The sequence below is a fragment of the Leuresthes tenuis genome, unplaced genomic scaffold (genome assembly GCF_036924035.1).
Source record: "Leuresthes tenuis unplaced genomic scaffold, fLeuTen1.0.hap1 SCAF_19, whole genome shotgun sequence".
Classification (NCBI taxonomy): domain Eukaryota; kingdom Metazoa; phylum Chordata; class Actinopteri; order Atheriniformes; family Atherinopsidae; genus Leuresthes; species Leuresthes tenuis.
Genome location: NW_027325373.1, coordinates 2,529,150 through 2,556,655, shown reverse-complemented (window position 1 = coordinate 2,556,655; position 27,506 = coordinate 2,529,150). Strand labels below are relative to the sequence as shown.

The window sequence follows — 27,506 nt, the reverse complement described above, 5'->3', positions numbered from 1 at the left end:
TGGGTTGTAGGGGATTGGAGTCAGCTGCAAAAATTCCCATTCCTCCAGTACCAGAGAGAGGAGTAAATGGTCAGTTAGGCCCTTTATCTGTTAAAGACACAGAATACATCTTAAATTATTGCATTTATTGTTAAAAAAAAAAAAATCGTTTTGGAGGGATGGCATCCTTTAGTGGAGAAGATTTTACAGCTGTACGGTAGAGCAGAGCAAGCTCAGGATGATGATTTGTTCAGACAAAGGCTGGTTCACAGTGACATGTTAAGATGTAAAGCATAAACTCCTGCAATGTTCATGAGATACACAGCCAAGAAAGTTTTTCAGAGACCTAGCAAAAATGTCTGAGATTTAATTTAGGTCATTTCCTACTCATTTAGTACAGATTTCATACAGAGAATTAAATAGATGAATAAATAAACAAATGGATACATTTGAAAAGAAAAAAATGATTGGTAATAGAGGAATCCAGACTGAGGAGGGTAGCAACACGTCATTAATACGTCTCGTCTGTCATGTCAAAGAAGAAGAAGAAGCAGCAGCAGAAGAAGAAGAAAGCTCCGCCTTTCCGGTTGTGCATTGACCAATGAGGAGTCTCCATCCTGAAACAGCTCACTGTACCTGAGGTGTGCTTCGGCACTAGGCAACTAGTAAGCTAATTTTATTGACAGAAAGCTAAAAACAACACACTTCCTACTTATTAGATAGTCTAATTTTCTTCGCAGAACATCACCGGGGGCAACAAACACAAACCACAGCTGCAAATTGCACCATGGTTGGTGTTAAAGTGATCGGGAGCGACCCGGATTTTCAACCGGAGTTAGCGGCCGCCGGCTCCAGACTCGCCGTGGTGAAGTTCACAATGGCTGGGTAAGCTCACCACACCGGCTGTGAGGCCGAGTAGCTAACCAGGCTTTGTCTGCCCTCCAGCGAATATAGAAACTGTCGTTGTTTGTCACTTAACTGTTCTTGAGAGGTGGCATGAGCCGAATAATTAGTAACTGTCGTTTCTGGGAAAGGGAGGTTAGCATGCTATCGTTAGCTTGTAGTAGCTAGCTAGCTGTGTTGCTTACAATGACTTAGCAGTATTACAGTAACTTCGCTATTGAGGTGTTGTAACGATGTACTGAAGTGGTTGTTTTTTTACATAATGGGCGGGCTATGATCAAATATTAGTTTTTTATAGGACGAGAAGAAACGTTGCTGCTGATTTGATGTTAAATTAAAGATGTTTAACATGCTGTGCTTTAAATAAATGAGTTAGAAATCATAAGGTATTTGTTGTGAGGCTTCCATTGATTTGTAGGCCTGTTAAATTGATGAAGTGACAGAAGATCGGTTGAAGACATGTTCCGTTTAAAGCTTCTAATATTTAAATGTGTGGTTCAGAGATTTGTTTTTTTTAATATTCATAATATGAGCTGCAAGAAATTTCTTTAGAAAAAAAGCTATAAACATCCTTGATTTAGAAGTTAAACCTAGCACATATTCTATCTTCCAAAGAGTCTTATAAACTATTTTTGCCACAATAAGAACAAGTCAACAGAACAGAAAATATCTATTCACATTGTTACCATTGCTGTTATTTCTGCCATGTATGACGGGAATAGTAGAAAACTGAAGAGCAACGCTGACATACTCTCTTCTGCCTCATCAGGTGTCGGCCCTGCGTCAGAATAGCTCCGGCTTTCAACACGTTCAGCAATAAGTATCCACAGGTCGTCTTCCTCGAAGTTGATGTTCATGTCTGTCAGGTAAATCTGAACTTCTGCGTAAGCCTCGTCACGACACATGTATACCTGTTTGTTTTTTTGTTATTGTGCTTGTAACAACATACTTTGGGTTTTTCAAGATGCCCTGTTTGTTTTCTACAGTTTTAAGGCATGATTGTTTTGTTGTTTTATTGTTATTAATGATAGGATTGTCGCCCAACTCCCTTATGAATGCATAGAGGAAAAACAAAGTCTCACAGATGTCCCGCACTCACTTTCCTATAAAAACAAACAACACTGGACCAGGAGTGTTAACTCAGGAGAGGGTGGAGGCACTTTGTCTTAAAGGTGGGGATAGAAGAGAGAGACGATGTAAAGAAACCTTTTTGCTTCCTTATTTCAGGCGACGGCAGCAGCCAACAACATCTCAGCCACACCGACGTTCTTGTTCTTCAGGAACCGGGTTCGGGTGGATCAGTATCAGGGGGCCGACTCTGCAGGTCTGGAGGAGAAGATCAAACAGCACACAGAGAACGACCCGGGAAACAGCGAGGATTCAGACATTCCAAAGGGATATGTGAGTGTTCCTCTCGCTGTTGCTTTCACTCGGCCATAATGCCCAGTGCATGTTGTGCTGACCACCACAGAGATGGTCATCATGAAACCCCACCGTGCTCTAAAGAAAACAGCAATTTCCACAGTGTTTCTACCTTTCTGTGGACTAAAGACTTAGTGTTAGCTGTTGTGAGAGCGCCGCTCCAACAGAGAATCCCCGGCTGTGAACTGTGGAGAAAATCTGGACTGAATTAAGTTCGTACAACTAAGCAGTTAAGAGCCGTCACCAGAGCTTTTACTTAATAAACATATAACAGAGTGAAAAACTTCTGCTCCTTTCAGAAGACACACAACACGATTAATCTACAGTGGGGGGTGAGATCAGTCAGACTCAGTCAAGTCTCTCTCATCATTAACGATACAAGCAGCTCCTGGTTGTTTCTCTCCACCCTTCTTCCTCTCGAGTCATTATGATTTTGCTGGAGATGGGAAAGAAGCTTTGCTGTTATTTCTAAACCAAAACCTGATGAGTTTCCCTGAGTTTCTTCACCCTCAGCCTGTCTCTTGCACGCTCATCGGCTGCAGCGTCTCACAGTTTCTCTTCTCTTGGTGTGTTTCAGATGGACCTCATGCCTTTTGTCAACAAAGCCGGCTGCGAGTGCCTCAATGAGAGCGACGACTGCGGCTTCGACAACTGTTTAATGAAGGACTCGTCCTACATGGAGTCTGACTGTGATGAACAGGTACGAGCTGCACTTCAGGCATGTTTTAAATGTTTTTGAGTGACAAGTGGGCCGATTGCAGAACCTCTCGGCTACTTGTCTGGTTGTGATTTCCCAGCATTCATTTTGTTTTTTACTCTTTTCCAGTTACTGATAACAATGGCCTTCAACCAACCTGTGAAGCTCTTCTCTATGAAGCTACAGTCCTCAGACTTTGGTGAGTTTTGTTCTGCTGCTGATAATAATCTCAGTCTGTCATCCGGAGGTGGTCCAGAAACTTAGATTCTCTCTCTTCTCTCTCCTTCCTCTGTGGCTCAGCCCAAGCCCCTAAGGTGGTAAAGATCTTCATCAATCTCCCTCGGTCGATGAGTTTTGATGACGCCGAGCGGAGTGAAGCCACTCAGACTCTGGAGCTGTCAGAGGAAGACTACAAAGACGACTGTCTGATTCCTCTGCGTTACGTCAAGTTTCAGAACGTGCAGAGTGTTACGGTGAGGATATGATGCCAGATTCAGTTTAAAATGTATAGAAATACATCTGCCAAATGCATTTCCATACATTACAAATGAGCCTCACGCTCTGTTTTTCTTATTTTAAACTATTGGATTTGACCGAAGCTCCTTTTCTTTCATCTAACGGCAGATAAATGTGTCAGAAGCATAAATACTCTTCTTAATGTTCATGAAGCAGCCATGAAGGCAAATCTGGCTTCAGTTCCAGTTCAGTCTTCAGAGCTCGGCCTTGTCACTGTGGCCGAACATGTCTGCAGTGTTCGGGTCACAGCGAGGCTCAGATATGAACCAGTTGTGCCTGCTGGCTCTGGGTGGGCAGGTGTGATATTTGAGAGACTCTACGTGTGTTTGTCTGAATATTATAAAACAGAATCCTTTTACTTGGAGACTGTGAGATAAATATGACAGTTTGAATCTGAGCGTAGCCTCAAACGATGGAAACAACTGTGAAGATATTAATGGAAACGCACATAAAGATGAAGGAGATCAGAAAGATGAGAATAAGTCTGTGGTGCCTTTGAGTCCTAATGAAGGAGTTTGGCTGTGCTCCAGGCTTTAATGCTGCTTACTGCAAAGACTCAGTAAATCAGGTCCAAACTGTTCAATTCTGGTCCGTTTTGCTGCGTTTAAACTGCGATAGTTGTGCTTTTTTAAGGTTTGATTGGCTGAGACTGAGGGTTCTGTGGGAGACTCTCGACAGTCAGTGTTTGAGGACAGAGTTGTGGTTAAGTCTCTGGTTTACTGCACACCACCAGCAGAGAAATAAAGGGGGACATAGTTGGATCACCATGTTTACTGGGAGCCTCATCCCATAATGACATAGTTTCTGTCATATTCCACTCAGAAAGTAATGTGAACTTAAAGCCTTTACGTGTTTTAGTAGGAGAAATGAAGTCTTATTATTCGAGGTTCCTTTTAACAGCTTCGCACAGGTGACAGTCAACATTTCAAAGTGTTGGGGAATTAGTTAGTCATCATTTAAGCTGTAAATACAAAGTGGCTGAGGGCATAGCTGAGCTAACCTTAGCTAATAAAGGTTTGTGAGGCACCAACAGAGGTTTATCTGACGGTCAAACGTTTCCAAAGCATGAAAACAACAGCCTGAAAGATGTGGCCGTTGATGAAAAAGTGGCTGAGGGCAAAGCTAAGCTAACCTTAGCTTAGCTTTTTGTGAGGCACCAACAGAGGTTTATCTGACAGTCAAACGTTTCCAAAGCATGAAAACAACAGCCTGAAAGGTGCGACCGTTGATGAAAAAGTGGCTGAGGGCAAAGCTAAGCTAACCTTAGCTTAGCTTTTTGTGAGGCACCAACAGAGGTTTATCTGACAGCCAAACGTTTCCAAAGCATGAAAACAACAGCCTGAAAGGTGTGACCGTTGATGAAAAAGTGGCTGAGGGCAAAGCTAAGCTAACCTTAGCTAATAAAGGTTTGTGAGGCACCAACAGAGGTTTATCTGACGGTCAAACGTTTCCAAAGCATGAAAACAACAGCCTGAAAGATGTGGCCGTTGATGAAAAAGTGGCTGAGGGCAAAGCTAAGCTAACCTTAGCTTAGCTTTTTGTGAGGCACCAACAGAGGTTTATCTGACAGTCAAACGTTTCCAAAGCATGAAAACAACAGCCTGAAAGGTGCGACCGTTGATGAAAAAGTGGCTGAGGGCAAAGCTAAGCTAACCTTAGCTTAGCTTTTTGTGAGGCACCAACAGAGGTTTATCTGACAGCCAAACGTTTCCAAAGCATGAAAACAACAGCCTGAAAGGTGCGACCGTTGATGAAAAAGTGGCTGAGGGCATAGCTAAGCTAACCTTAGCTAATAAAGGTTTGTGAGGCACCAACAGAGGTTTATCTGACGGTCAAACGTTTCCAAAGCATGAAAACAACAGCCTGAAAGGTGTGACCGTTGATGAAAAAGTGGCTGAGGGCAAAGCTAAGCTAACCTTAGCTAATAAAGGTTTGTGAGGCACCAACAGAGGTTTATCTGACAGTCAAACGTTTCCAAAGCATGAAAACAACAGCCTGAAAGGTGTGACCGTTGATGAAAAAGTGGCTGAGGGCAAAGCTAAGCTAACCTTAGCTAATAAAGGTTTGTGAGGCACCAACAGAGGTTTATCTGACGGTCAAACGTTTCCAAAGCATGAAAACAACAGCCTGAAAGGTGCGACCGTTGATGAAAAAGTGGCTGAGGGCATAGCTAAGCTAACCTTAGCTAATAAAGGTTTGTGAGGCACCAACAGAGGTTTATCTGACGGTGAAACGTTTCCAAAGCATGAAAACAACAGCCTGAAAGGTGTGACCGTTGATGAAAAAGTGGCTGAGGGCAAAGCTAAGCTAACCTTAGCTAATAAAGGTTTGTGAGGCACCAACAGAGGTTTATCTGACGGTCAAACGTTTCCAAAGCATGAAAACAACAGCCTGAAAGGTGCGACCGTTGATGAAAAAGTGGCTGAGGGCAAAGCTAAGCTAACCTTAGCTTAGCTTTTTGTGAGGCACCAACAGAGGTTTATCTGACGGTCAAACGTTTCCAAAGCATGAAAACAACAGCCTGAAAGGTGCGACCGTTGATGAAAAAGTGGCTGAGGGCAAAGCTAAGCTAACCTTAGCTTAGCTTTTTGTGAGGCACCAACAGAGGTTTATCTGACGGTCAAACGTTTCCAAAGCATGAAAACAACAGCCTGAAAGGTGCGACCGTTGATGAAAAAGTGGCTGAGGGCATAGCTAAGCTAACTTTAGCTAATAAAGGTTTGTGAGGCACCAACAGAGGTTTATCTGACAGTCAAACGTTTCCAAAGCATGAAAACAACAGCCTGAAAGGTGCGACCGTTGATGGAAAAAGTGGCTGAGGGCAAAGCTAAGCTAACCTTAGCTTAGCTTTTTGTGAGGCACCAACAGAGGTTTATCTGACAGTCAAACGTTTCCAAAGCATGAAAACAACAGCCTGAAAGGTGCGACCGTTGATGAAAAAGTGGCTGAGGGCATAGCTAAGCTAACCTTAGCTAATAAAGGTTTGTGAGGCACCAACAGAGGTTTATCTGATGGTCAAACGTTTCCAAAGCATGAAAACAACAGCCTGAAAGGTGCGACCGTTGATGAAAAAGTGGCTGAGGGCAAAGCTAAGCTAACCTTAGCTAATAAAGGTTTGTGAGGCACCAACAGAGGTTTATCTGACGGTCAAACGTTTCCAAAGCATGAAAACAACAGCCTGAAAGGTGCGGCCGTTGATGAAAAAGTGGCTGAGGGCAAAGCTAAGCTAACCTTAGCTTAGCTTTTTGTGAGGCACCAACAGAGGTTTATTTGACAGTCAAACGTTTCCAAAGCATGAAAACAACAGCCTGAAAGGTGTGACCGTTGATGAAAAAGTGGCTGAGGGCATAGCTAAGCTAACCTTAGCTAATAAAGGTTTGTGAGGCACCAACAGAGGTTTATCTGACGGTCAAACGTTTCCAAAGCATGAAAACAACAGCCTGAAAGGTGCGGCCGTTGATGAAAAAGTGGCTGAGGGCAAAGCTAAGCTAACCTTAGCTTAGCTTTTTGTGAGGCACCAACAGAGGTTTATTTGACAGTCAAACGTTTCCAAAGCATGAAAACAACAGCCTGAAAGGTGTGACCGTTGATGAAAAAGTGGCTGAGGGCATAGCTAAGCTAACCTTAGCTAATAAAGGTTTGTGAGGCACCAACAGAGGTTTATCTGACGGTCAAACGTTTCCAAAGCATGAAAACAACAGCCTGAAAGGTGCGGCCGTTGATGAAAAAGTGGCTGAGGGCAAAGCTAAGCTAACCTTAGCTAATAAAGGTTTGTGAGGCACCAACAGAGGTTTATCTGACGGTCAAACGTTTCCAAAGCATGAAAACAACAGCCTGAAAGGTGTGGCCGTTGATGAAAAAGTGGCTGAGGGCAAAGCTAAGCTAACCTTAGCTAATAAAGGTTTGTGAGGCACCAACAGAGGTTTATCTGACAGTCAAACGTTTCCAAAGCATGAAAACAACAGCCTGAAAGGTGCGACCGTTGATGAAAAAGTGGCTGAGGGCAAAGCTAAGCTAACCTTAGCTTAGCTTTTTGTGAGGCACCAACAGAGGTTTATCTGACAGCCAAACGTTTCCAAAGCATGAAAACAACAGCCTGAAAGGTGCGGCCGTTGATGAAAAAGTGGCTGAGGGCAAAGCTAAGCTAACCTTAGCTAATAAAGGTTTGTGAGACACCAACAGAGGTTTATCTGACGGTCAAACGTTTCCAAAGCATGAAAACAACAGCCTGAAAGGTGCGACCGTTGATGAAAAAGTGGCTGAGGGCAAAGCTAAGCTAACCTTAGCTAACAAAGGTTTGTGAGGCACCAACAGAGGTTTATCTGACGGTCAAATGTTTCCAAAGCATGAAAACAACAGCCTGAAAGGTGTGGCCGTTGATGAAAAAGTGGCTGAGGGCAAAGCTAAGCTAACCTTAGCTAATGACTCCTCCAACAGCGGTTTTAAAAGTATCTGACAGCCAAACGTTTCCAAAGCATGAAAACAACAGCCTGAAAGGTGCGACCGTTTGCTTTGCGTTGTCATTGGAGATGAAAAAGGTATTTCCACTCTGCTAAGTGCATGTTTTCCTTTCATCCCACCAGTTGTTTGTCAAGTCAAACCAAGGAGATGAGGAGACGACAAAAATCAACTACCTGACATTCATAGGCACTCCCGTCCAGGCCACCAACATGAACGACTTCAAGAGGGTACGAAGCAGCCGCAGGAGCCTGCAGTTCATTGTGTTCTCATTGTGTTTGAGAGTGTGACGCATTCGTCTTCTTTTCTTTTGCCGTGCTGCAGGTTGTTGGAAAGAAAGGCGAGAGCCACTGAGCGGGAGGCTGAGGAGAGGATGCAGATACACCCGAGGACTTTCCCTCCACCAAAGCTGCCACATGTCAAGCTGTCGGAAAAGAAGAACACACAACCTCCTACAATCCTCCTCCTGCTCTGAATGAATCCTCATCTCTGGAGACTCGGTCTATAAATCGTTTATATTGTAATTCTGATGGAAGCCCTGTAAATAAAACACAGTCCTTTTTCAAAGGCATGTGCCTCAAGTCTGCTTTTTTTAAGGACCTTCAGCAGGTGGAGGAACCGAAGCGGTTTACAGTTTATTCACTCCGTGCTCTGTGGCAGTCGGCTAACTTCACACAGAGTCGGCGTCCTTCGGAAGATATTTAGATAACTGGAGATGCATGTAACGGAGTGAACGGGGCTTAGAGGATGCAGCCTCTAAATAAGGCATTATCTGTCTTTATTTCACCAATACTTTAAGAAGAATGAATGAATGAACGTGTGCTATAGCTCTGTTAGCTCATAGCTGCTGTTATGTGGCTACTTGCAGCTATAGGAGAGCTAACGGAGGGATTTCTACACAGGCACTCTACTGGGACCACTTCATCCACACGCCCCCCTGCAGCACAGTTTATTCATTCCGTGCTCTGTGACAGTCGGCTAACTTCACACAGAGTTTGCTGCTGATAGTTTTGTGCAACATGGCAGGATATTTATCAGATTTTGACGACGTGAACGACAACTTTGAGTAAGATGGAGGTTCTTACCGGAGTGAATAAACTCTATAAGCCCCCCGATAGCCACCAATAACAACAAAACAGCAGCTATGAGCTAACAGAGCTATAGCACACGTTCATTCATTCATTCTTCTTAAAGTATTGGTGAAATAAAGACAGATAATGCCTTATTTAGAGGCTGCATCCTCTAAGCCCCGTTCACTCCGTTATATGGATCTCCAGTTATCTAAATATCTTCTGAAGGACGCCGACTTTCACCAAACTGTTCTCAGTGAGCAGATGAACGTATTTCATGCCAGAAATAAGGTTTAAAAATACCGGAGTTCCCCTTTAAGCACCAAACAAACGCGCTGCTGGAGCTAAAACAAAGACGACTCACAGCAACGTGACTGGATACGGTTTTATTCAAGTGCAGTTTCAGCTTTTTTCAGATGAAGATGCAGAAGAAACAAATGCTGACACATACAGTATCGTTTCTACGTCTGATATCCAGTCCGGAGACGAGTGTGATGCAGAATTCTTCTTTTTGTGATTGTGATCAGAACCAAATAGAGATGGAAATACAATAATAACAGGAGCAGATCACAAAGATCATCATTATCTTCTCTGTATCAGGCTTTGAAGGAGGGACACACTTAAAATGTGTGACTTGATTTACGTACGTACTCGCACTCGCAAGCCATGTCCACAAAGTCGACCTGTGGGGAAGAAAACTGCCGTTTCACATCGTGACGCCAACACAAGGCGCTGTGCAGCTTAAGGCTGGACATGTTCTGTTTACCTGTCTCATCTCCTTCTCCCAGTCGTCCATCGGTTGGCCATCTTGGGGGCTGCTGGGAGGAGGTCTCTTTCCCAGACGGCGAAGACGAAGGCGGCGGCGCTTCTTCTTCTTTTCATAGAGAATCTCATTCTTTAAAAATAAATAAATGAAAAAGCCATCTTGAATTTGAACAAAAGAACCTTTTAAAAGGGGAACTCCGGTGTTTTTAAACCTTATTTCTGGCATGAAATACGTTCATCTACTCACTGAGAACAGTTTGGTGAAAGTCGGCGTCCTTCGGAAGATATTTAGATTGCTAAATAAGGCATTATCTGTCTTTATTTCACCAATACTTTAAGAAGAATGAATGAATGAACGTGTGCTATAGCTCTGTTAGCTCATGCCCCCCTGCAGCACAGCTCATTCACTCCGGTAAGAACGTCCATCTTACTCAAAGTCGTCGTTCAAGTCGTCAAAATCTGATAAATATCCTGCCATGTTGCACAAAACTATCAGCAGCAAACTGTGTGTGAAGTTAGCCGACTGTCACAGAGCACGGAGTGAATAAACTGTGCTGCAGGGGGGCGTGTGGATGAAGTGGTCCCAGTAGAGTGCCTGAGTAGAAATCCCTCCGTTAGCTCTCCTATAGCTGCAAGTAGCCACATAACAGCAGCTATGAGCTAACAGAGCTATAGCACACGTTCATTCATTCATTCTTCTTAAAGTATTGGTGAAATAAAGACAGATAATGCCTTATTTAGAGGCTGCATCCTCTAAGCCCCGTTCACTCCGTTATATGGATCTCCAGTTATCTAAATATCTTCTGAAGGACGCCGACTTTCACCAAACTGTTAGTTTTGTGCAACATGGCAGGATATTTATCAGATTTATATGATGTGGACGACGACTTTGAGTAAGATGGACGTTCTTACCGGAGTGAACGAGCTGTGCTGCAGTCGATGATGTCATCGAGTGTGTAGAAAGCCCTCTATAAGCCCCCCGATAGCCGCCAATAACAACAACACAGCAGCTATGAGCTAACAGAGCTATAGTACTAAGCTAAGCTATTTCATGCCAGAAATAAGGTCTAGGTTTAGAAATACCGGAGTTCCCCTTTAAAAGATTATTAAGCAAACAACTTCAGCTCAACTATAGTGAACTAAAAGATTTGTTCCCTGGAGTTGGGCCCAGATTATGAGCCACTTCCTGGTCTCTCCAAACGCTCATGAACACAGACATGAAACGAGCTCTTTACGGATGTTTTACCACGAAGGACCTGCTTTACAGCAACTAAACCAAGGATGTGACTGTTTTAGAGGACAGGAGGCAGAGATTCAGTGAAACTCACTGAAGGGATTACGCTTTTCAGCTGTAGCTTGTGCTTTACTGGTGATGAAACCTTCAAAAGTGCAGATGCCACACAGCAGCTTCAAAAAGATTCAACTCGTAACTGATGTCAGCAACATGGAGTTTCACATCTTCCAGTGCTGTGTCCAGATCAGATTTTTCCCTGTTCAGAGGCTCTGAGCTGCTTCAAAATGCCTTTTCTTCCTGGAATAAACGCCTCCCTCCACTTCCTGCTTTCAAAAGGTCCAGCCCCCTGAGCCCATGTGATTCTCTGTCCTCCCTCCACCCCCTTATTTACTCTCACTATCACCGTAGAATCACAGAAATGGCGCAACAAGAAATTAGTTTGGAGAAAGAGAAACTGTGCTGTTCAGTCTGTCTGGATCTAATGAAGGATCCGGTGACTATCCCCTGTGGACACAGCTACTGCATGGGCTGCATTGGGACATACTGGGGTGAAGGGGGTCAGAGGGGAGCCCAGAGCCTTCACACCGAGGCCTGTCCTGGTGAGAAACACTGTGCTCGCAGGTTTGCTGGAGGAAAAGAAGCAGGCGGGACTCGGAGCTGCTGCAGCCGCTCGCTGCTCTGTGGAAGCTGGAGATGAGGCCTGTGATTTCTGCACGGAAGGAAAGGTGAAAGCCGTTAAATCCTGTCTGCTGTGCCTGGTCTCTTTCTGCGAGCAGCACCTCCAGCCTCTCTATGACGTAGCTGCTTTAAAGAAGCACAAGCTGGTGGAGCCGTGCGCGACGCTCCAGGAGAGCATCTGGAGATCTTCTGCCGCACCGATGAGACGTGCATCTGCTATCTGTGCTCCATGGACGAGCACCGCGGCCACGACACAGTCTCAGCTGCAGCACGAGCGAGTGAGGCGCAGAGGGAGCTCCAGGCGAGTCGAGGGAAGATCCAGCAGAGGATCCGGGAGATCCAGACAGATGCGGAGACGCTGCAGCAGGAGGTGGAAGCCATCAGTCAGTCTGCTGATGAGGCGCTCAGGCACAGCGAGGAGATCTTCACCGCTGTGAGCGCGCGCATCAGAGCGCGTCAGAAAAGTCAAGTGACCCGTATGAAGGAGCTCCGAGAGAAGCTGGAGCAGGAGATCTCTGAGCTGAGGAGGAGAAACGCGGAGCTGGAGCAGCTCTCTCAAACAGAGGACCACATCCACTTTCTGCACAGCTACCGGCTGCTGTCGCAGAAAACTCCCCGAACATCGGTGCTCATTCTCTGGGCTTTACTGTTTCTGAGGCCACGGGTCAGCTGCAGGACATCCTCAGCGAGGAATGGACCAAAATCCCTCCGACCGTAACTGAGGAGAAAGTTTTGCTTCCGCAGGCAGAACCCGAGACCAGAGAGGACTTTCTGAAATATGCGGTTCCCATCACCTTAGATGAAAGAACTGCTCACAAGTATATCACGCTTCACCGTGGTTTAAAAGCAGAGTTTCACTACATGAAATATGAAGTACTTAATCACCCAGACAAGTTCATTGACTGGTACCAGGTTCTGTGCAGAAAGAGCTTCGCTGGACGTGTTTTCTGGGAGGTGAAGTGGTCAGGAGACGTTTTAATAGCCGCCACTTACAAGAATATAAGCAGAGCAGGCAGAGAAAGTGTCTTTGGGAACAACGATAAGTCGTGGGCGTTACAGTGAATTCAGTCATAACAGCATCAGGGTCCTCTGTCCCCCACCCTGGGAGTGTACCTGGACCACAGAGCGGGTGTCCTGTCCTTCTACAGCATCGGGTCCGACGCCATGACTCTGCTCCACAGGGTCCAGACCAGCTTCACCCAGCCGCTGTGTCCTGGGGTCGGCTTGTATCTGAATAATGCCACTGCTGACTTCTCTCCTGCACCAAAGAGCACAGAAGATGACTGAAGGGTGGCAGCTTATTTACTCCAAAGAGCAGTCAGAACAGGATGTCGGACCGACCGATGGAAGCCGGTCCCTAAACCCAGAGAACACAACATTTTCTATGTGTGTCGTTTCCGGTGTTTTCCTTTTTATTCAATCTTTGGTTTTCATTTGTGCTCTTTTTTTTTTCTTGGATCTTTTTACCTTTTTTTCTCAGCTCACGCCTCTGATTTTGACTTTTTTTTTTTCACTCATCACAAACAAATTCATCCTGCAACATGATGGAAATGAAGGATTCTTCAAGCTGCCGCTCCCGCCTCGACGCACCAAACGCTGAGCTGAGCAAACAGAGGTCTAAAGATAAGGTCCAAAGACAGAAAGCCGTGTGATGAAGCTGCTTTCTGTCTTTGGACTTTATCTTTAGACCTCTGTTTTGTTTTATTTCTTATATCTCGTTGTTACTCAAGAGTCAGACTGGACTGGAAGCTGCACAGAGTTGCCATGATTATTCTGACACTCCCAGTTCTGCACAAGTTTACCCTAAAAAACCAGCTGATAAAGAACTGAATTAACAGAAATATTGTAACTATTGTTTTTTTGGAGTTCAAAACTGATCCACAACTTCAAAATGATTAATTTCTAAACATATTTGTCTGTTTTGCAGATTAAAAGCTGATTTCCTCTGAACGTTTTCAGGTTTTTCTGCCAGATTTCGCCGCTTCATCATCTTAGTTTCTGTTAAAAACGTGTAAGATGTCACGTATAGTTTTTCATCCGAGCTCTTCCTGACCCAGTCACGGTACTGGTCATGATCAGATGATTTTTATCATATCCCGATAAGACCTTGGAGTTAAGAACTCATTAAACTTTCGCTGAAATAAATTAGTTTGAGCACTTTTTTCTCCTCCAAAAAAAAAAGCAGTTTAATTTTAGTTTCTTTTCTTAGAGGAACGAAAGAATCAGAATATATTTGATCTCTGACAGCACTGAGTCACCGTTATCATTGACCTGCACCCCCCCCCTTGTTCTTTGGCCTCATCGGTTATAAATGATGCTGGATTATTTGAGTCACGGTTTCTTCGTTTCTCCAGGAGATGGAGCTGCTGCCCCTCGTGTTTCCTGCTGGTTACCAGATACTACAGAATCTACATGTTATCCCACAAAAGCCACACACTCTGCACAAGTGAGTTTATATGTTAGCAAAACCCTAGAAGCAACATGTGGAAGTAGGGCTCTGATGATGGTGCAGAATCCAGGGAGCGCCAGTTCTGAGCGCTGGCCTGGGTAATGTGTGGTGTTTATTAACGCTGTTGAAATGGATATCTTATCTTATCTTATCACTCATATTGTTTTATTGAATGAAAGCTCTGTACCATAAAGTTAAAACAGTGTATGCCAAGAGAGCCGTTATCCAGCTGCCCAACCTCGGTCACTGCTGCCAGCATATCTCTGAAAGCATGTGTCACATCCCATCTCAGGCCAACACAAGGACAAAGAAACACGCACACACACATTTACTCCAACAGTCAATCCACAATTCCAAACTATTTCTTTTTAGGAAGCACAAAGAGGGAGCAGTGGGGTGGATGGAGCAGTGAAGCTCGAGACAAGAAAACATGTCAATAACACAACAACACCACACTAAATCACTTCCTGGTTGGATTTAGGCAATAGGATGACTTAGAGATAGAAAATGATCGTGGTAAGAGACACGGTTACATCTAAACACAACAAATTATGATAAAACTGTCACTTTGGTTATGGTTAGAGATCAAAACTGTTTGGGCAGGGTAAGAAAGCATTAATTTTAAGGGATAAAAAGCATTCATTTAAAAACACAACCGCCATTTTATCCCCGTTTTTTCTGACTTTCTTTTTAAATCCAGATTTTTCTAAATTATTTTCTGTACAGCCTTTAGCAATTCAGCTTTTTTGTTTGTTTGTTTGTTGTTTTTCCGTTAGTCACTTATTGTGTTCACAGATAAAAATGTATTCACATGCTGGATTCAGTGGCAGCTCGGAATTGTGTTATACTCGTATTTTTTAGGTCCAGCTGGAGAAAACAATAATAAAAGAAAACACCACAAGAAGGTGGATTTTTAAAACTTTAATTATTGCAAGGTTTTTCTGAATCTTAATTTACCTTTAATTTAAGCGTATTTTTTTTAATATACAATTGTTCTTGATCTGATGAGTCATATGTCAAAGTATCCTTAATTTCTTAATTCCGAGTTAACGCGAATGCACCATATGCTTGACAGTAAATGTTACCAATCACGTTTCCCTTTATTAAACACACGCTGGCCAATCAGCGTCGGCTAACTGCCCCTAGCTAATATCCGTTGTCTACAACCTCCTCCCATTTCTCTGCGTCACGGCTGATGCAAACTTGCACGTTGGGCAAGGCAGACGTCGCCGGCAGTCGTCTCTGCGTTTAAATCGTCATCTTTTTAAACCAAAATTAGTCAGTTTGTCGAACCCGAGCCGACATGACGACGGAGATAATAAAAGGTGTGGAACAAGTCTCCGTGGGTAAGGAAGAGATTAGCTTAGTCAAAGCTAGCTAGTTGATTAGCTTGCTCGTGCGTGTCTGGCTTATAGCATCAGTTGAAGTGACGGTAGCAGTTAGCTTACCGGTTAACGCTCTGATTTAATGCATCTTTTGTTTAACATCTATTCATACGCGACATTTCTTATACACAGTCGCTCTTACGTAGTTACGTACGTCAACATAATTAATGAATGTCGTAATAAAAGGCTAGTAACAGGCTAACAGTTAGCAAGGACAGCTGTCACTTTGCGATGCAGAGGCGTAGGGGGTGCGTCAGTCAGAATTAAATCTCAGTCATAGCAGGAAACAGATTTCTTATAGCCCCCCTCCCCCCCATAGGATAGCGACATGACTGAGTTAACAGCGCTTTAGCAGATATACTGCTTTTTGATTGCTGTGACATGGTGTCGTCTTTCACTTTGACAATAGGAAACATCCAAAGACACGTGGTTTAATGTCAGGTTACACTGTTAAATTTAGTCTTTTAAAACCTGTCTAGGTAAAGTTCAGACTGAATATAGGCTCCCATCAATACACTTTAGTTGACAAAAATGGTTGCAGGTACTAAATTCAAACCTCCGACCTCAATGTTGTTAATAACCTCAATAATCCAACTTTTTTTATAGGGGCCTTAATGGAGTTCCTGCTTTAGATAAGCCTTGAAATCGCCGTTCACATTCATTATTGCATCAGACTGCAGAATGTCCAACCCAGCTTCATGGCGCGATTTACTTTCACTTTCTGTTGAGACCATAAGAAGGAAAGCGCTTCCGGTCCGTTTTAATTCACACAAGGACTTCTCTGCTGTTACTTTTACAATCAGAGCACCACTGGAACAATAGATGCGTGTTGTGCACACTGAAATAGAAAGTTAAAAAGGCCCCTGTAGGGAGGACAATGACCTGTTTCAATTTGAGTGTCAATTCCTGGAATTTCCCAATGAGTTCTCATTTTAGCAAAAAACCAAGAGTCATGCCTGAACTTTCACTCATTGGACTGTGTGCTGAACTGTGAGCTGTAGCACCGAATGAATCCATTGATGCAGGGTTGTCTCTGGTGTTAAGTTGGGCCTCGGAGGGATTGTTGTCTAACTGGGCTTCTGTTCCTCAGGTGAGCTGTATGTGTCCGACAAAAGCGGCAGCGACCAGGATGGCGATGGCTCGCAGCAGAAACCCTTCAAAACTCCTCTCAAGGCGAGTTGTGTGTCCCGACGCTCCGTGCTGCAGGAATAAGTTAGATTATTTATTTTTTTTGGTGCTCGTCTGTCAGCTCCTCATTTTGTTTCTGATTAAATCCTCACAGGCTCTGTTGTTTACTGGGAAGGAGCCGTTCCCGATCATCTATGTGGATTCCCAGAAGGAGGGAGAGGTTGGTTCCTGTTTTAGCATTAGCATTAGCATTCTTTCTCCCCCTTGTTTTCCATTATTTATTCACTGTGTTGTCTTCCAGCTTGCTGCTGGTGCAGCATCTGTTTACACACACAACAATCGGCTCTTATTACACGTTAACTTGTGTGTAAGTATTTTAGTTCAGTATTAACCCTTTTTTTTGCTGCCTGTCTTTGTCAGCGTTGGGCAGTGATCTCGAAGACGCAGATGAAGAATGCAAAGAAGGCTTTTAACCGTGAACAGATGAAGACTGATTCCAAAGACAAAAAAGAGGTTTGTGCTGAGCCTTTTTCATGTGTCTCCCCCTCAAACTCGGTCATAAAAGGCCATCAAAGTGGGAACCAGAGGCAGAGAAGAGGCAGGGCTTCACCTCTGCTCTTCCTGACCAATATGTGTGCTTTTGAAACTAGACAACGTTGCATTTTTTTTTTAAATCACGAGGATTGCTAGTTTTTTTTGTTGAGAAAAGTGCCCGTTGTGCTGCGTTAGCATTAGGGATGTTGAGGAATTCCCCCTGCGGGGAGTTCAATATCGCATCTTTTTCTTTTTTTAAATCTATCTATCAAGCAAATTAGTTTGTTAATGTCTAAATTACAAAACTCATTGCAATATTTCCTTTGAAACATGGCGCTTACACATTTAAAAAAGGTTATAAAATAGACCTTTTATGTTACTGTTAGGCGTTTATGTCTGTCACCGTCTCTGCTGAACTCACCGACTCCGAGCTGTTGGACGGCGTTTCAATAGCTGGATGGCAGCTTGCTACGTGAGCTCTTAAATTATGGGACTGGATAGTGTAGTGGTATGATTGCCACCTTTCATGTGGGTGACCTGGGTTCAAATCCCCTGCATGAACGGTATTACCTCCAGTAGGGGTCCTTAGGCAAGACCCCCTTACCCTGTCTGCCTACCTGTAAGTCACTTTGGATAAAAGTGTCTGCTAAATGCATAAACATAAACACATAAATTAGTTGCGTTTGCTCGTTTTACTTGAACCGTTTTGCCGCAGATTTCACAGTTTGCCTCATTAAAATTGTCTGGTTCCACCTTTTCATTTGGCTGAAAGCCGAAGTAACATTTGGTTTTGATGCCAGTGCAACGTCTCCTTCTCACTGTGTGTTGTGGTGAGATCAGGTCACATGCAGTGATGCGGTGGCCCTGGGCCTCTTAATATCGCGATATTTCATTTTTTCGGTTACCGTGACCGCACTAATTAGTATATTATATCGTATATAATCCTTCTTGTAGGATTCTAGCGTCGGACAGCAGCAGATCAATCAGTGAGGATGCAGAGATGACAATTAAATTCAATGCTGCTTACAATATAAACGATGAAGAGATGCCTTTAAATCACAAATCATCCAGTGGAAGAACAGCTGGTTAATGTAAATGCAGCCTACTGTATGACACTGCATGAATGAGAGACAGAATGGTACCTTAACTTGCTGCTAAAGGCGTCATTAGGTACCGATGAGGAAAAGTTAGGAACCCCAGTGCAGCCAGTGTCTAAAGCTAGTCTGCAGCCTTCTTGTTCCATCGTACAGCCAATAAAATGGAGTTTTGTTTCTGAGAACGTAATCTATGAGACCAGGAAGTTTCTAAATGTTTTTTTTGTGCAGGCCGAGGACAGCGAAAGGAGAGAAAAGAACCTGGAGGAGGCCAAGAAGATCGTCATCGTGAATGACCCCAGCCTGCCTCAGCCTGAAGCTGTACGTATTTCACTGCTGTCAACCCAACAAACGTCTGCTTCTTTTAAGCAGCTGTAAGAACATTGTGGTTAATGTTTGAGGCGCTTTATAAGTCAAGAAGTGTAAAGAAGAACCCTGTAAAGCCTCATATGATAACTGCACGGCTCAAATGGCGACTGGCAGCGTATCAGAGCATCAACTCAGCAGCCGACATGTTGGACAGCGTGACTCCAACGGAGAAATCACTCGAGCAATAACGGAGTTTTGACATGATGCCTATCGCCATGGTGACCAAGCCTTAATTAATACACTGGATAAGCGGTACGGCATGCCGTCCCGGACATATTTTATCCAGGTTGTTACACTGGAGCTGGATAAAAAATGCAAGCAAAGAGTGACTTTAGAGCTGAAAACAGCTGAGTTTTTTTTACTATAACAGAAAGATATAATCTCTATATATTATATCGCAATTAGATTATTTTTGCATATTGTTCAGCCCTAATATGGGTTTAATATGACAATAACAGCTAAGTTAATGGAAAATATGAACCTGTACCAGCTTCTTTCTCATCTTAATCCAAACAAACTAAGTGTATCAGCGACTGAATGTGTTTCATGATCCAATCCTCAGACTTTTGGAACAAAGTGCTTTCATTGCTATCATTTTTCTGCCTCATATGAGCGACTGAACCATAATATCAAACATTCTCAGTTACGGTGTTCTGTGACCCCCTTTTTCTGGTTTGTTTTGGTGGTAATTTTCATGTTAAAGGCCTTTAAATGAGATTTGACTGTTTTTTTCCAGGTTAAAATCCTTAATCTGGAGGCCAAGAGAGGTCAGAGAGTGAAAGTGTTTGGATGGGTCCATCGCCTCAGGAGACAGGGTGAGGAATCCAGCCAAATAAAGCGTAGCTTCACGTAGCCTGTTGGCTTGACCTTTGACCTATCCGCACGTCTTTATCTCCTTCAGGGAAGAACCTGATGTTCATTGTGCTGCGAGATGGAACCGGTTTCCTCCAGTGTGTCCTGTCGGATCAGCTGGTACGGCTTTACAACTTCCTGCTTTTGCACATTTCGGAGCGAGTCTGATCAAGTTAACTTTAAGGAACTTTAAGACAGTTTAATTTAACAGGTTTTTGGGCAGAAAGATGACTTTTAATTCACCAGAACGGATAAAAACCTGCTCACCTGTTCATTTTTCAGTCACATTGGTTGACTTGTGCTTCCTTGTCTTCAGTGTCAGTGCTACAACGGGTTGGTGCTGTCCACAGAGAGCACCGTGGCGCTGTACGGGACCGTGACTCCAGTCCCTGAAGGGAAACAGGTAAACGCTCCGGCTGCCAAAGAAGTGCTCAGGGCTCAGCTGTACGGGGAGGGCAGGTGGTTCTCAGAGGCCATTTTTAGCCCGATTATTTCACTGGAAGCACAAGAACAAGCTGGAGAAATCTTTTATTAAATAAAGTATTTATTAGTGGTCACAAATAAAGTATATTGCAAATAAATCCGTCAGGCCGAGCCCAGATATCCTGAAACATTTCATATTTATATTCAGCTTTATCTCACAGAGGTTGTATTCACACAGTCAGAGTATAATTGGCCAGTTTTTAGTGGCCTGATCAGGCCAGCTGCTGTCCTTGTTGTGTTCTTTGGATGTGATAAAACTGTTTTAGGCTCGGATCTAATGTACCAGACCTATCTACTCCAATAGAGATGTTCTGTCTGACCCAGTTGTTTATGTCATTCTAAGGTCTTGGACCATTTAAGGTGAGCAGAGTGGAAAAGTACCAGCTAGGAACAGAGGAAAATACACATAATGTCTCAGAACAAAGCCATTATAACACCGTCCTCGAACGCTGATAACCTGACCGAGTGTTTAGGAAAGGCATAAAAAACGAGCTTATTGTTAAAAAAGGTTCTGTTTCATAAGAAGAAGAGAAGCTACGAGCTTTCTGAAGCTGCAGAATCTTACCAGCAGTCACATGGTGCAGCTACAGACTTCTTCTTCTTCTTCTCTCCTCTCTCAGGCGCCCGGCGGTCACGAGCTGCACTGCGACTTCTGGGAGCTGGTGGGCTTGGCGCCGGCAGGCGGCGCCGACAACCTGCTGAACGAAGAGTCGGACGTGGACGTGCAGCTGAACAACCGGCACATGCTGATCCGAGGGGAGAACGTCTCCAAGGTGCTCCGGGTCCGTTCCACTGTCACGCAGTGCTTCAGGGACCACCTCTTCAGCCGTGGATACTACGAGGTGAAGGCTCTCTTTCATGTGGCTCCTCTGAATGTGAGATGATTTGAGTGGCCTCCTCTTACGGGTCCAAGCCTGGTGACCACGACGCAGTCCCGTCACACCTGTTGACGGCTGAAGCCGAGCTGAAATCTGTTGCTTTGAAATGTCGGCGGCGTTTTGAATCGGCTGTTTGTGAGGAAACGGCGAGGCTGACCTGCTGATCTCTCTGGCTGTAGATCACTCCTCCGACCCTGGTGCAGACCCAGGTGGAAGGCGGCTCCACGCTGTTTAACCTCAACTACTTTGGCGAGGAGGCGTTCCTGACGCAGTCCTCCCAGCTCTACCTGGAGACCTGCATACCCGCCCTGGGCGACACCTTCTGCATCGCCCAGTCGTACCGGGCCGAGCAGTCTCGCACCCGCAGGCACCTGTCCGAGTGAGTCCACTCATGACCTCACAAACGCAGCCCTCACCTGTTCAGGCTCAGAAACGACCTCATCCTGCTTGGATAGCCCACACTGCAAAGCCAGCAGCCACATGTTGAAACTCTCTGTGTTTAGGTACACTCACATCGAGGCCGAGTGTCCCTTCATCTCGTTCGAGGATCTGCTGAACAGACTGGAGGACCTGGTGTGTGACGTGGTGGACCGAGTGCTCAAATCTCCTGCTGCACAGCTGCTCTACGACATCAACCCGGTGCGTGACCTCTTTATCTGTCTGGCTTTGAAGGTTTTCTGTAAATGTGTCGCTATGTTTCAGCTAAATGCCCGGTTTCTTTTTAAAAAGTAGCATTTGGAGTCCAGTTATCTGTCACAAATCGTTCCCACGGTAACGGCACCTTTTGGGAACCACTCCGAAGGCCGAATATTAATAATATTAATAATTATTTTGATGTTTTGCAGAACTTCAAACCTCCCAAAAGGCCGTTCAAGAGGATGAACTACACTGACGCCATCGAGTGGCTCAGAGAGCACGATGTGAAGAAAGATGATGGCACTTACTACGAGTTTGGAGAGGTAACCGCTGACAACACACACATCTGTTTTTATCCCCTGGGAGTGATGGATGATCATAACCAGACCCAACAAACAGGATTAGAGCAGGATGGAGATTCAACACTTTACTGAACCGGTTAAAATGTACAACCGATGAATTGAAGCTGGAGTAAAACGATGTTAGAACATCTGCAACTTGAATCTTCTCCAGGTAAAAAGTTACCAGATGCTACACTTCCCACAATCCTCCAGGAGCTTTTTAAAGTGGAGACGCTCTCTGCTGAGAGGAGTTTAGTTTATCATGAGTGGAGCAGATGGCTGCAGTTCCCAGACTCACCAGCAGAGGGCACTGCTGCACTTTGTTGCTTTCTTCTCATTTGTTGTCTGTCCTGCTGTCTCTCAGGACATCCCCGAGGCTCCAGAGAGACTGATGACTGACGCCATCAACGAGACCATCCTGCTCTGCCGTTTCCCCGCAGAGATCAAATCCTTCTACATGCAGCGTTGTCCCGAAGACCGACGCCTCACCGAGTCGGTATGAAGCTCAAACTGGGGTCCAGTTTAAGCTCGTTTAGCACACAGAGAGTTCTGGATCAAATGCTCATCTACGGCTCAGTTTAAGTCGGATGATGTCATGATATGATGTCATTCTGTTATATATGATGAGAAGAAGCAGTTTATTTGCAAAAGAAAGCAGCATTTGAGTTGGAAATGAGACCCGACTGTTTTACCGCGCTGCAGGTCGACGTGTTGATGCCGAACGTCGGGGAGATCGTCGGAGGCTCGATGCGTATCTGGGACTCTGAGGAGCTGCTGGAGGGATACAAGAGGGAGGGAATCGACCCGACCCCGTACTACTGGTACACCGACCAGGTAACAGAAAACTGGGCCCTTTTCTTCTTTTTTTACTTCCTGGTTCTCAGACTGAAGCTAAGCGCCTTTTCCCTGCGGCTGTTTTCCAGAGGAAGTACGGAACGTGTCCTCACGGCGGCTACGGTCTGGGTCTGGAGCGCTTCCTCACCTGGCTGCTGAACAGACATCACATCAGAGACGTGTGCCTGTACCCACGGTTCATCCAGCGCTGCCGACCCTGAGCATGTGGCCCCGCCCTCTCACCCCCTACTGTTGCTACTTACTCAATCAAACGCCAGATTTCTGCCTGTTGTCTTGTCTGTATCAGAGTTAAATTCTAAGGCTTTACAATGAGCCCCATCACCTCTAACGGATCATAAACCCAGCTGTGCTCTGTGATTGTCCCGCTCTCAGCTGTTTAGGTAACAGTTCTGCCCACCGATCAGCCGTTTTAATTTGCCTTCAGATGAATTTCAACCTGCAGCCTTCCTGTTTTCTACAGTGAAAAGTCACATCAGCCTTCAAACTAGCTGTGATCGTACGTAAATCAAGTCACACATTTTAAGTGTGTCCCTCCTTCAAAGCCTGATACAGAGAAGATAATGATGATCTTTGTGATCTGCTCCTGTTATTATTGTATTTCCATCTCTATTTGGTTCTGATCACAATCACAGAAAGAAGAATTCTGCATCACACTCGTCTCCGGACTGGATATCAGACGTAGAAACGATACTGTCTGTGTCAGCATTTGTTTCTTCTGCATCTTCATCTGAAAAAAGCTGAAACTGCACTTGAATAAAACCGTATCCAGTCACGTTGCTGTGAGTCGTCTTTGTTTTAGCTCCAGCAGCGCGTTTGCTTGGTGCTTAAAGGGGAACTCCGGTGTTTTTAAACCTTATTTCTGGCATGAAATTCGTTCATCTACTCACAGTTTGGTGAAAGTCGGCGTCCTTCGGAAGATATTTAGATAACTGGAGATCCATATAACGGAGTGAACGGGGCTTAGAGGATGCAGCCTCTAAATAAGGCATTATCTGTCTTTATTTCACCAATACTTTAAGAAGAATGAATGAATGAACGTGTGCTATAGCTCTGTTAGCTCATAGTTCTGTTAGCTCATAGCTGCTGTGTTGTTGCTATAAGCTAACAGTGCAATAGTACGCGTTCACCAAATAAGGTCTAGGTTTAAAAATACCGGAGTTCCCCTTTAATCATGGAGACATGTCATGTGTCAGTCTTTGTCTAATGGGTGCTTTCTGTCTTTTAATGGTGATTTAAAGTTGATTTTCCAATTTTGTCTATTAATCAAAGGTGACTTATCACAAGAACCATTGCCCACCATTTCATCTTTCGTCCCATTAAAGGGGAAGCTAGTTTTTTTTTCGACGATGCAGCCTCTAAATAAGGCATTATCTGTCTTTATTTCACCAATACTTTAAGAAGAATGAATGAATGAACTTGTGCTATAGCTCTGTTAGCTCATAGCTGCTGTTATGTGGCTACTTGCAGCTATAGGAGAGCTAACGGAGGGATTTCTACACAGGCACTCTACTGGGACCACTTCATCCACACGCCCCCCTGCAGCACAGTTTATTCACTCCGTGCTCTGTGACAGTCGGCTAACTTCACACAGAGTTTGCTGCTGATAGTTTTGTGCAACATGGCAGGATATTTATCAGATTTTGACAATGTGAACGACGACTTTGAGTAAGATGGACGTTCTTACCGGAGTAAATAAACTGTGCTGCAGGGGGACGTGTGGATGAAGTGGTCCCAGTAGAGTGCCTGTGTAGAATTCCCTCCGTTAGCTCTCCTATAGCTGCAAGTAGCCACATAACAGCAGCTATGAGCTAACAGAGCTATAGCACACGTTCATTCATTCATTCTTCTTAAAGTATTGGTGAAATAAAGGCAGATAATGCCTTATTTAGAGGCTGCATCCTCTAAAATAGTCGGTTTAAAAATCCCGGAGTTCCCCTTTAACTAAAGAAAAAAACACTTTAAGCAAGAAAGCCTCTGAGTTGTGATGATCCCTGAAGCCTGACTGGGGTTGGTTTGCTTTTCTGATGAGAGGTTGGGTGCTTAAAGCAGAATGGGACAGATTTACAACTCTGTTTTTCCAAAGAGGTGGACGGGAGAAGGACTGTTGTGGGGTAAGGAGGAGGTGGCCAGCTTCAAGTCACCCCTTAGCTCCGCCCCTTTCAAAGAGTTATTCATCAGATTTTTTTTGTTGCCAGGAAGTAAGCGTCATAGATCGATGTTTAATGATGCAGTTGTGGTGGAAATCTTAGGAAGGCACAGAGTCGGTTTTATAATAACATCTTTCAAGAGAGAACAGGAAACAGAGCTGCTCTGACCGCTGAGACGAAGATAATTCGGTTATGATGCTCCTTGGGTTAGATACCTTTCCCCCCCTAACAACAGCCAAGGTTACACTGACACAGCTGCAAGAAGCAGCTCCATTTCTGTCCTCCTTTAAGTGCAGCTTCATCATATAACAAGCACACCATGTTCTGGGCAGGAAAGAGTCAAACGGGACGTGTTGGTGTCTTGTGGCGAGGTCATCTGCAGGATATACACAGTATCACTCAACGCCGTGCGTCCAAGGATTCATTTTCCACCCCACAGTGACGGCATCGAGCCGGCGACTTGTTTGGAATTGACTTGTTGAAAATGAACTGTGACCCCAGCAATGTGTTTCGCTTATTTAAAGCAATAAAATGCTCCAATTCGGGTATAATTCTTTGATCTTAGCGACAACATTACGTCATTACAGTCGTTTAATTATGTAATGATGTCATCAAGTAGGGCCACAGCAGTTAATATACTTTAAATATATTCATTCTAACTAAAGAAAGAATTAAAAGGTCACATTTTATTCCTAAGTCCAGGGAATCGCTGCCAGCTTGTGCCAGAACCCCGGTGACTCAGCATCTTTTTACCTCTTCAGATGCTGAAACTCTCTCAACCTCTGAAGTAGAAAACAAAGCTTTGGGAGGAATGTTTGAGCAGAGTTTCCCTCCGACTCTCGGCCTCGGGCTGCAGGAGGATTTGAAAAGGAAGAAGGAAACTAATCGTAGTGTCCGGAAAAACTGGTGTCGTGTTTGCAGAAACCTGCTGAAAGAAACGTTCTGCATGAAAGCAACAGAAGGACGAACCGAGCAGCTGCTGCAGAGGTCTGTCAGGAGGTGAAAGTCTGGTTTCTGTTCTCAGAACCAAGGTTTTATTCACCGTACCGCTGCAGGCGTGTCTCAGATATCACTTCAGGTTGAGTTAAACTACAATCTTTCTGCTTGTTTTCTCTAATGCAGTTGAACTGACAGGCTTTGCTTCTTTTTTTATGTTATGTTTCTGTATTTATCAGACGCTTTTATCCAAAGCGACTTACAAATGAAGATTTAACAAGCTATATAAAGCTAACAATAAGCTACATAGAAGGAACGCCAGTGGGAATGACAGATAGAGCTGGGTATCATCAGCATAACATTGGTATGAGAAGCCATGTGATCGGATGATCTGTCCCAGTGAGGTGGTGTATATGGCAAAGAGAAGAGGTCCCAGTACTGAGCCTTGGGGGACCCCTGTGGCAAGGTGGTGCGCTCCAGACCAAGCCAGGATACTTTGAAGAACCGACCAGTGAGGTACGATTCAAACCAGGAGTGTGCTCTCCCTGTGATGCCTATGCTAGAGAGTATGGACAAAAGGATACTGTGGTTGTCAGATGCAGCCGATAAGTCGAGCAGGATAAGGACAGAGGACTTAGCTTCTTTTAAGGCTTCTGTCACAGCTAACAGAGCTGTCTCGGTGGAGTGTCCACTTTTAAACCCAGATTGGTTTGGGTCAAGGAGGTTGTTCTGTGAGAGGTAATCGCTGACCTGCTTAAAGACCTTTTCAATGATTTTAGACAGAAACGGGAGGAGAGAAACCGGCCGGTAATTCTCCACATGAGTCGGAGGGAGGGAAGGTTTCTTGAGCAGCGGTGTAACCTGAGCTTCCTCTAATGTGGCAGGAAATGTGCCCGATGTCAGTGAAGCTTTAATCACATGCGTGACTGCTGCAGTTACAGTAGGAGCAATGGATTGGAGAAGATTAGTAGAAACGGGGTCCAGCGGGCATGTAATCTGATTACTTGCAGGTAGTTTCATTTTAAAGCCAGAATTAAGAGGAAAGCGTGCTAAATGGGCCCAGAAAATGCACAATAATGTCAACTGGGTCCATAAAAACAGAAGGCTGTGGTTTGCAAATCTTTGATTAAACATAGAAGATAGTTTTCAGATGTTGAAAGCATGCAGAAGCCGTGTGTTTTAATGCTTTCAGAGGAATTTAGAGGTTAAATAACAGCCCAGCCACACAAATCTTTATTTAGATCAAGTTAAAAGCCTTAAAGCTGTTTCCTTGTTTGACCTGAATGAGCAGAAAGTTGCTGCAGGAAGTTCTGAAATATTTAACTCCAAAGAGTCCAAACAGTCTGGACTTCAGACTGTTTGGAACCAAAAGAATAAGAAATAAACTCAGAGGATCAAGAATTCATCATGACAACACAAACATGGAACAGCTGACTGTGAGCATCTGCCTTCCATCACGAGCTTCAAACCGAGACCTCACGAGGCGTCACCAGCACGGGCACGGGCACGGGCGGTGTTGTTACGTGTGTTTCACGCCGCACTAACGACCCAACAAAAGAATGTAGGACTATACCGGAAACCTACCGAAAGCGTCACAATAAAAGCATAAAGTCAGACACGTTTCCAGTAAAATCAGACAGGACAGCAACAACAAAGATGGAGCAGAGTGAATAAAGCCCTAAATATGAAGCTGACCG

At 44.4% G+C, this 27,506-nt stretch overlaps 2 protein-coding genes and 1 pseudogene across 4 annotated transcripts; all 3 read left to right on the top strand.

Moving 5' to 3' along the window:
• The first annotated feature begins 570 nt into the window (after positions 1–570).
• Positions 571–8,544, top strand: txnl1 (thioredoxin-like 1). Of its 2 annotated transcripts, XM_072372083.1 has the most exons (9): positions 571–644; positions 720–864; positions 1,652–1,748; positions 2,110–2,283; positions 2,882–3,004; positions 3,131–3,200; positions 3,302–3,474; positions 8,101–8,205; positions 8,300–8,544. In XM_072372083.1, exons 2-9 carry the CDS (start codon positions 767–769, stop codon positions 8,327–8,329), a joined length of 870 nt encoding a protein of 289 aa, XP_072228184.1. In that variant the 5' UTR covers positions 571–644; positions 720–766; the 3' UTR covers positions 8,330–8,544. The 2 variants fall into 2 exon arrangements, with proteins under 2 accessions (XP_072228184.1, XP_072228183.1); XM_072372082.1 differs by having other exon boundaries at positions 578–864.
• Positions 8,545–11,454: 2,910 nt separating this feature from the next.
• Positions 11,455–13,075, top strand: LOC140276922 (tripartite motif-containing protein 16-like; annotated as a pseudogene).
• A 2,295-nt stretch (positions 13,076–15,370) lies between these two features.
• On the top strand, positions 15,371–23,449 carry nars1 (asparaginyl-tRNA synthetase 1). 2 transcript variants are annotated; one of them, XM_072371892.1, is made up of 15 exons: positions 15,371–15,496; positions 16,647–16,729; positions 16,839–16,904; positions 17,105–17,197; positions 18,544–18,633; positions 19,418–19,496; positions 19,583–19,653; positions 19,850–19,936; positions 20,637–20,858; positions 21,074–21,273; positions 21,398–21,533; positions 21,740–21,853; positions 22,236–22,367; positions 22,574–22,705; positions 22,795–23,449. In XM_072371892.1, exons 1-15 carry the CDS (start codon positions 15,475–15,477, stop codon positions 22,924–22,926), a joined length of 1,659 nt encoding a protein of 552 aa, XP_072227993.1. In that variant the 5' UTR covers positions 15,371–15,474; the 3' UTR covers positions 22,927–23,449. The 2 variants fall into 2 exon arrangements, with proteins under 2 accessions (XP_072227993.1, XP_072227992.1); XM_072371891.1 differs by having other exon boundaries at positions 15,372–15,517; positions 22,795–23,448.
• The last annotated feature ends 4,057 nt before the right edge of the window (positions 23,450–27,506 follow it).

What these genes read in the sequence shown, in the direction of transcription:
- nars1 (XM_072371891.1), top strand. Translation starts at nt 15,475, where the DNA reads ATGACGACGGAGATAATAAAAGGTGTGGAACAAGTCTCCGTGG. An exon ending in ATTCCCAGAAGGAGGGAGAG is followed by an intron (nt 16,905 to 17,104) that starts GTTGGTTCCTGT and finishes TGTCTTTGTCAG; the next exon opens with CGTTGGGCAGTGATCTCGAA. An exon ending in GTGTCCTGTCGGATCAGCTG is followed by an intron (nt 19,654 to 19,849) that starts GTACGGCTTTAC and finishes CCTTGTCTTCAG; the next exon opens with TGTCAGTGCTACAACGGGTT.
- txnl1 (XM_072372083.1), top strand. Translation starts at nt 767, where the DNA reads ATGGTTGGTGTTAAAGTGATCGGGAGCGACCCGGATTTTCAACCGGAG. An exon ending in TTGATGTTCATGTCTGTCAG is followed by an intron (nt 1,749 to 2,109) that starts GTAAATCTGAAC and finishes TCCTTATTTCAG; the next exon opens with GCGACGGCAGCAGCCAACAA. An exon ending in CAGACATTCCAAAGGGATAT is followed by an intron (nt 2,284 to 2,881) that starts GTGAGTGTTCCT and finishes GGTGTGTTTCAG; the next exon opens with ATGGACCTCATGCCTTTTGT.